Raw genomic sequence first — 9,719 nt, 5'->3', positions numbered from 1 at the left:
GAGGGATTCTTTCGAGGCCACTCGCATCTCACCCACACTCCTCCGCCGTTTGCTCTGCAGCTACTGCCTTCCTGTGATCTTCAGTCCAGCCCACTCCTCTGTCACCTGACGACCCCAGAGGTCCAAGGACACCCCCTCCAGTCTGCCCTCTCTGCCTGACTTTGCCCAGCCAGACCCGGGATGGAGGTGAAGGAGGAGGTGATAGACATCTTCCAGAAGGTCTGGACCAAGTTGCAGGGTCTCCCCCAGGCCAACCCCCTGGAGCTAGGCGCGTTCTTCATCCTCATCCTCTTCGTCGGTGAGTCTCTGAAGACTGTGTTTATTCTGGGATGAATCTAGACAAAAGAGTGTCCACATGGGTTCATTTGCTATTCACGGTTGATAACACCAAGGTGTCCAGTCATGTGCTTACAGTACAAATACGAGAGTTACATAGCCAACAGCTCTTGTGGTAGACCACCTTGAAACTATCGACACCTAGGGTGATGACATCACTAAAGAGAGGTTACGGTCAATGCCAATGCTAACAATGCACATGAATAGGACATATTCAATACATATTCAATGCTAGGAGTACATTCAGCAGATCTTAATACTGACATTGACAAGGCAATCACAACAGTAAACATATGTTATCAGTAACGACTGCATGGATTACCAGGTTCAGTTTCAGGGATTGAACCAATGCATTATGCAATATTTCAATCATGCACTAACAGAGTAAAAAATTGTACTGTCATCCTCTCATCTCTCCCATGTGTTTCTGTCCCTCTCTCTTTCGGTCTCTTTCTCTCTCACCCCCCTCTCTCTCTCTTGTACTCTCTCACCCTCCTCTCTCCCTTTGTCTCTGACCCCCCCTCCCCCTCTCTCTGTCTCGCCCTCTCTTTCTCTCTCCCTCTCCAGCCACATTTCTGTTCATGATCGTTCTGGCCTGTGTTCACTGCTGCTGCTGTGGGAAGCCCAAGTACCAGGGCTCCAGAGTGCAGCCTCTGCTGCAGGCCTGAGGGGGCACAGCCGGCCCCGTTCCAACACAGACGCTGCATCCTTCACTTGCATCTTTCCTCCCTCCCCTCCCTTGGCTGGTATACATACCATACATGTGTCGTTCACTGAAGGCTTTCAGACTGGAAGTGTGAATTCGCCATCAGTCGTATGTACCTGTGAGATTAGTGTTGCCTTCCGTTGAGGAGAGGGTGCAGTTTTAGTGTTGGATTTTGGCCCGCAACATTGCAGAGTGGAGCTGAGAGCTCAGGCACAGAGGGAAATCAGCCGTGCAAATCTGTGCGTATCAACAATGGGACAAGAAAAAATGCAAGGACACATTACACTCAGGGTTGAAAAAAACACAATCCCTCACTGCAACGGGACCAGAAGCTGGAAGAAAATAAAACTGAGCTTTGAGCAGAAAGACTCCATGTCATGATAAAGGCCTCTATCTTGTGTCATGTCGTGTTAAAGGTCTATCTTCTTCTATCTTATATCAACTGCACGTAGTCTGTTTCTGTGTCTGGACCGTCAAAACCCTGCCAGCTCCCCTTTGAGATGGCCCCTATGGAAATTCTATGTAAAATGTGGTCAACCTTTCTCAGCTTTGTTATTGTGTTATTTTTAAAGACAGAGGGCGTCCCCTACTGGCCAATACAGGCACCGGTTGTGCCAACAACACTTGCACAGTATTATAAAGTTACAGTTTGTAATTGTATGCAAATTGTACAGTGTTAAAGTTTGACGGTGGGAATTGTAAACTCTGTTACCTTAAATATAGTGTGGTATTTTTTTAATAAAATGATTGTTTTGGGATATATTGCCTAGTTGTAGCGGTTCATTGGACCAATGTTATTGTGAGTTTAGCTTTTCTTAATGTTTATGTGGAAATACAGTATTTGGTACATTAAATAATTAATTTGAAAAAGTTGACCTCGCTTTGTGCCATTGTACTTAGATACACTGGATTTTGCATGGTGACACTCTAACCAAACATTATAATATCTGAAGAGGCAAACCTCACACTACTAGTTATCATCCACGTTGTAACCTAACATCAATCAATTTTACTAGCTTGTCGAACAACAGCCTTTACAACCGTTCCCATTGCGCACGTCCCACTGGTGCCCATGGTACCTATCTCAGTCCAGGCAGCTATTCAGCCCTTATCAGGCCTCACCAGCAGAGTCAATATGACCACTAAACATTAACCCACATCTCCTGAGACGCCACACACAACACCCTCACAGGAAAACCACACACGGTTTCAGTTTGACACCAAATGTTGGAGCGAATGACCGTACCACTCACCGGATACCCTGAGGGCTTTCAGACGAGGAGGACGGACATTGAAGTGTGGGGTGTTGGTCGAGGAAGTGTTCAGTGCGTGTGAGGGAGTCTTAGGCCTACTGTGTGTTCCCTGATACTGTCTGAACCCAAACAGGGGCATCCACAGGTAGCAGACTCTAGAACATGGCTTTGGAGAGGTGAGTTGTTGAAGGGAAACAGTGATGACATGATTGTACCTGGTTGTACATTGTGACATCACAGATTGTTGTTTCTCCTGATTGTATATTCTGACATCAATAATGACATTTCTGGATTGAGTTGAGAGATACGAATAATACATTGGACATTCTGTACATTATTTAGTTCAATCTTGTATTCATTTTTGGTTTTGTTGGTTTTCCAATTTGCTTTTGTCAAAAAGATTACTGGGTGTGACAAAGTCAATGCAATAATCTCTACTGAACTGAACATCATTACCCTATCTTGAAAAACCTTGTACAGTGATGGGCATTCAGAAAAGATTACAGTACCAACTCATTCAAACTAAGGCCTCATACTGTTTATTACGTATCCATATGCACTAATGATAGCCCTCACAAACATCCCATTGACCCCCCGACCTCTCTCTTCCCACCCCAGTGTCCCAGGGACTGTCCCAGCCCTGCCTGGCTCAGCAGGGTCACCCGAGGACTGGATGCACTGGGCCATTCGCCGCATGCAGGTGGAGCCCTGGGCACTAGGTGGTGCTATAGTCATAGCGGTGTTTGTGGGGGGCTTCCTGTCTCTGGTGGCCTTTGCCCTGATCTACGGCTGCTGCTGCTCCAGCAGTGGAAAAGGGAAGAGGGAGGTGAAGAACTCAGTGCTGTAGAGGACTGGAATCTACCCTTGATTTGGAATGTTTACAGGCTTCCAGAACCCAAAAAGCTCCAAGTGTCGTGGTTTCCTATTGCTTGATGTTCTCAACCCGCATCCTAGTTCATCACAAGCTATGGGGACAGGAATGAAGTTTAAACTTATCACTGTGGGATCACCTTGCAAACCCACAAAACCCCTTCACTCACTTAATGAAATTCATTCAATGCTGTTGGTCCTCAGTTTGTCTGAAATTGGACTGTTATGCAAGTTCACTGTCAATAAAAGCATACTTTGTTTCCTCATTTAATGGTGGTTGATTTTTTGAAAAGCCGAGTGGGTTAACCGTGTCACATTAAAACAGTAAACAAAACCTACAACATGTAATAGTTGGTGCGTTCGACTTCATGCAGCGCCGCAGCCGGCTGACTTGAAGTAGTGAATTCTGGTTAGACTTTGTCCGACTCAAGACGACGCCAAGGCTAGTTCACTGGGACATATCCAAAGTACCGTGAGATAGATTTGAGAACTGCCAGCTGTGTAGCTACTAACTCACCAAGAGAAAATTACCATCTTAACCACCTTGCCTGAGGGTATGAAAGCAGTGTGTTTGTGTGTGTGTGTGTGTGTGGGGGGGGGGGGGGGTAGTACATGGGTGTAGACAATCAAATTGAAATGGTAAAGTCACAAAATACTTCAGAGCCACAAATAAGATGTTGACATTTTATTCAGGTTCAGAGAGTAGAATAGGTCCTGAAGAAGGTTGTTCACCTTGCACCTGGTAGTCAATATTTCCAAACCCTGGAACAAGAAACACAGGGTTAATGGTTCAGTGGTTCCCTGTCATCCATCCCTTTCCCTCCATCCCAGTTCACGTCACCTTTAAGATCAGCTGTCCGGAATGTTTTGGCACCAGTCTTTGTGGGGTTCACGCACTGTCTACTACATACTCCGTGAGATGGATTGTTGTAGTCGCAAAGCACAGCATTACAATGTACAAAGATCTACAGGGATAAAACAATTACCAAAACATCTAGTTGCAAGGAAGCCCTAGAGTAAAGTCTCTTACGTTTTTTTTCAGAACCACCTCATCTGTAACGAAGGTGAACATGTTGATCGAAAAGCGCTTCACGTGAGCAGGGATGTGAACCCTCGAGTCAGACTCCACAGGATAGAAAACTGTCGAGTAGTGCTCGAGGTTCGCACAGCTGAAAGGAAAAGACAGTCACTAAGGAATCCAAGATGAGATTAGGACTCAATTCGGAATTTTTAATTTAGGAATTGCCTGTCAACAACGAGGTTCCATCTAGGCAGAGAGCTCCTGTCGTTGCGTTGGGTTGCCCAGCAGTTCTCCAAGACGAGCTCAATTTTGAGATCCATGGACTGCATTAACGCAACCTCAAAGTACAGGGGCTGTCTCAAATACTTAGCCACTGGGTAGTCCTCCTTTTGATAGAACAGCTTATATGACTCATCTGAAAAGTAGACAAGTAAATCAGATAAGGGGTCTACAGAAGGCAACCCTTAAGGAAACCCTCATGTTCCATTACCCTGAGCCAATCTCATTTGGACAACCAAATATCCAATTCCAATGTCAGCAGACGGATCCTTTCCCCTCGGCCGGGTACGGAACGCCATAGTCTCAGTGACGTCGACCTGATAGTAGCAGGAAACGGTTTGCCTAGAAAAGTTTTATGGCTGTGAATTTCTGCAACAGAGGAACCTCACCCACCCAAAACAAATCAGTAGGAGGTGTTCTTACTTGTAATATGCCACATCAGGATACTGGCTGGTCTGTCTCTTGAGATCCATGGAAATGTCGTTCTCGTACATCATAATGTTGCCAAGCATCTAAAAAAAAAAAAGAAAGAGTTATTCCCTGCAGTCAACAAGTCCCATTATAAATAACCCCTTAGCCATTTTACCGTTCTTGTGGTTCCGCAACTGTTCACACCAAAGTCAAAGTAAGCAAAGTGGTTGTTGCTATACTTTGGTTTACAGGAATCATCTCTCAGGGTCAGATGACTGAGGATCATATTGGGAACAGACTCCACCTTCACAGCCAAGGCAGTCATTGTGCCATTAGAGTAACACTCTACAAAAGAACAGAGTTAATAACTATCCATCATTGAAGGGTAACATGTTTTGACGAACATGGAACATACCAGTTGTGATCAAGGGAAAGCTGCAGGACAACGAGAAGTCATTAAGCTTCCAGTTATTGGAAGACACCAGCTCCAAATCAATTCTGGCTCTGACGGAAGTAGACATAACCATCTGTGAAAGCAAGATGGTGTTGTAATAGCAACATATGAGCAGGAATTATGCGTTGATAAAGGCAGAAAGTTCACTGTACCTCAAATATGGCATCGGCACTACTGTACGGCATCACAAAACTGAAGTGAGTGCTGTTGCTCATCAGCCCATACGTCTCACCCAGCTTACCGCTGAGCTCCCTCTCGCCAATCATGGTTCTAAAGTTGTGGCCTTGGTTTCCGTACCGAACGGTGACATAGAAGTACCCCGGGTCACATGTACCAGTAATCACAGGGGGAACTGAAGGAGACAAGTCAACAAAACCATGAATGCAGGAAGCACATTGGCCTTGTCAACAAAGGTTGAAGGGGTGGGAATTTCTCACCAACATCCTGCAAAGACACCTCTGTCTCTGCTACATGGGAGAATGGAGTTTCTTCAGGCAGGATGAGCAGTCCAAAGGCCATAGGCAGGATGTAGGTTGTAAACAAAGGTTCAGGATTCTGCACGTATTGGGAAGAGACCACTCAGAAGAGCAAACAAGACAACCCTTTATATTAACTTCAAATGACTTGGCCATACATGCACAAGGACTGCATCCTCAAAGAAGGGCACTTTCAGGTAGAAAGACTTTGAGCCATTCGGAAATCTGTGCTCTTTAACATCAAACCCTTTTGAGTTGCACTCTGCCACAGAAAAGACCCCAGTGTTGAAGGTGATGTTGATCAGCTCCACATCAGGGAGAAAAGTACCCAAGAGGATTTCAAATAACCTCTCCTCGGGAACTGCATCTGAAACGTATTGAAAAGGATATCAAATGTACATGTTGACGTCCGACAGAAAGCCTAAATGTATGATTATGAATGAGTCAGACTCACTGCCTGTGAACTGAGTAGGCCAGGACATCGGGGGAGTTGTAATAGGAAAGAGGACCTTATATTTTGTGTCAGTTTGAGTACTCTCTTCCTGCCACACTAGTTCCAACATGGGCTCAACGGTAAAGGTGACGCAATACTGATCATCTGGGGCAAGACTCTGTAGTGCAGTGAAAGCAAATGAGTGAATGACAAGCAATAACTGGCAATAGGCAGAATTTAAGAAGTACACTGACCAACCTTGTAATACCCATCAGGTGTTCCTATTGGAAGCTCAACCACGATGTGAAATTCTGTAGATGACAAGGTGTATTTCCTGGACGCCATCTGGTATTTGTCGAGTCTCTGTCCATCAATACCCATGTACATCTCCAATAACTCAATGGCACCATTGATTATAGGTGTGATGCGGCGGGGTACATGCCAAGTGATTGTCTTGTCAGTGAAAATCAAGCCACCTGTTGAAAGACTCAAATTGGCAGTATTGACAAAAAAGGTGAATTTTGTACTTAACATGTATATTAAGAAGCACACTAACCAGTAGGACAGGCAGCATCAGAATCCACAATATTCAAGCCATAAACGGGTACATAGTAAGTGCTAACACTGAACACTTCCATGGGAACCCCTGCCACCTAATGGAATACATATTTAGATGGATAACAATTGCAGGAACCAATTGCTGTGGACAGTTACTAACATGCTCTATGTAAGTCTCTGCTGAGTTGAAGGGACTTCGCAGCACCAAGCGATGCTCTGTAGACTTGACACCATAGCCAGCCTTCTTAGCCTCATTGAGCAGCATGACTTTTGGCTCAGGAGTGAAGAACATCAACTTCCAGATGTCATTTGGTGAGGCACTGGCCTGTGGTATGGGGAGAGATGTTAATACAACTGCACATTTGTGTAAAAATAAATAATTAAATAACGACGCACATGATATTTCACCGAATCCTGCCCAGCATCAGTCATGTCATCATCATGACTCGGTATGTTCTTTGCAATCTGAGGCTTGAACAACTGGGTTGACACCTGAAAGATAGGGACATCCACTGGAGAGACTGAAAATACTAACACTTTTCCATTGGTGCAGATGTTCCAAGTAGTCTGATTAAATTTGAAACCATGATATGACCCACCTCTATATAATTCCTTTCACAGAGAATGTGCCGTGTGGCCATTGAACGATAGTTACATGTTTTTGTCACAACATGAGTAGCCTCATCCAACGTAAAATCTTCTGACATTCTGAGATTCAGTCCAAGCCTGAATGTACCAGCCTCCTGAAAATCAGTCTGAATCAGCTTTAAAGTCATTTGGTCAAAAAATAAAATTGCTAGAGGGAAGATTTAAAATGACCTCGCTTCCAGCATAACAGCCAAACAAGGAGGAATAGATTTTAGTGTTTCCCCATGGGTCAGACTCCATGCTGTATCCACACTGTGCAGCCAGTCTGGGTGTTAGCAGTATGACATCAGTGCCATCTGAAAGAATAGCATACAGGGGTGAAGCTCTCGACATAGAACCACATAAAACACAAGATACTTACAGATGGCATCGACTTCAAGAAGATTCCCAACAGCCAGAGACTTATTCAAAGTCAGCCGCATGACATTTCCAAGACAGTCGGATCGTAAACCACTGTCTGAAGATTGTTGGGTTAGATACAAATATAGCCACCATGGTGTATGTGATAAGTGTGCAGCTTCTTAAAATAGACCCTTACTTGGTAGTGAAGGTTGACTTAAACCTGTCTGCTTCTGACCAGAAACTGCAACAGCTAACATCACAATCCATGTTGTGCTAAGAAAGTACAAAATACATTAGGCATGTTCTTTGTAGAGAAAATAAAGATTGTTTTAAAGTTACTTACAGATATTCAAATGCATGTATCATATCAAATTAGAGACAGAGCAAGTTGCTTGTAAGAGATAGAGCTCTAGTCAGATATACCAACACTGCCACACACAAAATAAATTCACCACTCTGATCGCTACAGTGACGCACCAGCACTTTATTCTGGCAGCAATTCAAGTCATACAGGTGACGATCATTAGCAATTAGAAACCCTGATTTTGTAATTGACTATTAGAGGACTGACCAAGGTCACATCCAAAACCTTTTCTGATTCCTCTTAATTTTCGACTACTACCCGGAAATAATATACTACCCAGAAATATTATTATCTGAAAGGAGACAAAAGGAGAACAGGAATTAAGAAAAAATTAAGAGGGACCAAGGTAGGCCCAATGTATGGAGTACCAGTTTTGGCATAGTTGATAGGCCAACCATTACAGACTTGAACAGTACATTTTACAGATGAAATAAGCTTCAAGATAATTATTATTACCCTTCGCATCCATATTAGTAGCATTCCGTATTATGTTGTAGGCTACATCTCGAAAGAGTGTTAAAAGGAAAGCATACACACACATCCGTCATGCCTGTGTTGTTGTTTAAAGTATGAAAGTACTTTAACACACCTCTGTCACTACTGGGACAGGAAGTACTATTAATATGGACGCTGATCTTTAAGTATGTGTTTGAAGGACACGGGGAGAACACACTAATTCGCTTGAAGCATGTGAAATGCAACCAAAATATTATATTTAGACACACTGTAAAGGCATCGTTTGTCTAACATACTATAGGATGGTGGTAATGTAACATTTACCTTTTGAGATATTACAGTACCACTCAAAACCTGGCTTGGTCTACATCACTGGATTACAGCTAGAGGATTCTATAACTATGAAATTATTTTAGCATAGCAATTAAAAAAATATATATTCATGTTCATTTAAAAATACATTTGTTTCAGTGTAAATTGCAGCATAGTATATTAGTCATAGCAGCAATTAGTTAGGGTTCCTCCAGAACAACAGGTCACTCACTACTCCCAGACCGATAATGGCTCACGTACGCCCATAAGTGGCGCTATAAGCCACACCCAAAGTCTACGTGATTTCCCCAGCGCCCCATTACTCCAAAATGCCAGAAAATCGATATACCGGCCTTATTTCTCATGGGGAACAAAAAAGCCTCAAGGACCCATGAGGTGCGCCATGATGGATTTTCCTGTACAGCGACATTTTGCAAAAACCTTCAAAATTGGTCTCCTCCTAAACCAAAGGTCCAATTGACTTGAAATGTTGTACAGATGTGTAGAATTGATGTCTTTCCAAACTTTACTTGGGGGAAATTAATCAATTAAAAATGGCTGAAAGAAGTGTGTTTATGTAAATGTCCACATTGCCTAAATTTTTTTGTGTTTCAATAAATCAAATATAATTTTGACTAATGGTTTTTCAAACCTAATAGGGTTCAAGATTACATAACTCTGAAGTACAATACACAATTTCACCTTGATATGTCAAAATATGATTGAATTAGAGCTGTTTCAACTTTGGCTGAATCTAACAACGCTTTCTACAGGAGAAACAGCTTACTTTAGTATACAGT

General features: G+C 43.3%; 1 protein-coding gene and 1 long non-coding RNA gene across 2 annotated transcripts; one reads left to right on the top strand and one right to left on the bottom strand.

The window, feature by feature from the left end:
- Positions 1–2,205: 2,205 nt before the first annotated feature.
- Positions 2,206–3,436, top strand: LOC146260078 (uncharacterized). The gene is made up of 2 exons (XR_014729578.1): positions 2,206–2,471; positions 2,914–3,436. It is a non-coding gene; the product is annotated as an uncharacterized LOC146260078 (long non-coding RNA).
- A 399-nt stretch (positions 3,437–3,835) lies between these two features.
- On the bottom strand, positions 3,836–8,243 carry LOC146260077 (uncharacterized). The gene is made up of 21 exons (XM_084669988.1): positions 8,131–8,243; positions 7,984–8,060; positions 7,807–7,902; positions 7,617–7,741; positions 7,397–7,540; positions 7,194–7,289; positions 6,958–7,122; positions 6,796–6,892; positions 6,498–6,715; positions 6,261–6,417; positions 5,965–6,173; positions 5,768–5,885; positions 5,483–5,682; positions 5,292–5,403; positions 5,052–5,221; positions 4,889–4,977; positions 4,677–4,807; positions 4,412–4,601; positions 4,196–4,334; positions 4,007–4,130; positions 3,836–3,927 (listed from the first exon to the last, which is right to left on the bottom strand). Exons 1-21 carry the CDS (start codon positions 8,151–8,153, stop codon positions 3,851–3,853), a joined length of 2,757 nt encoding a protein of 918 aa, XP_084526114.1. The 5' UTR covers positions 8,154–8,243; the 3' UTR covers positions 3,836–3,850.
- Positions 8,244–9,719: the final 1,476 nt, after the last annotated feature.

This window comes from Hypomesus nipponensis, chromosome 13 (assembly GCF_054491055.1).
Source record: "Hypomesus nipponensis isolate SF chromosome 13, ASM5449105v1, whole genome shotgun sequence".
In the NCBI taxonomy this organism is placed as follows: domain Eukaryota; kingdom Metazoa; phylum Chordata; class Actinopteri; order Osmeriformes; family Osmeridae; genus Hypomesus; species Hypomesus nipponensis.
Note: the sequence above shows the minus strand (reverse complement) of the source record. Positions and strands in the feature narration are given on the sequence as shown.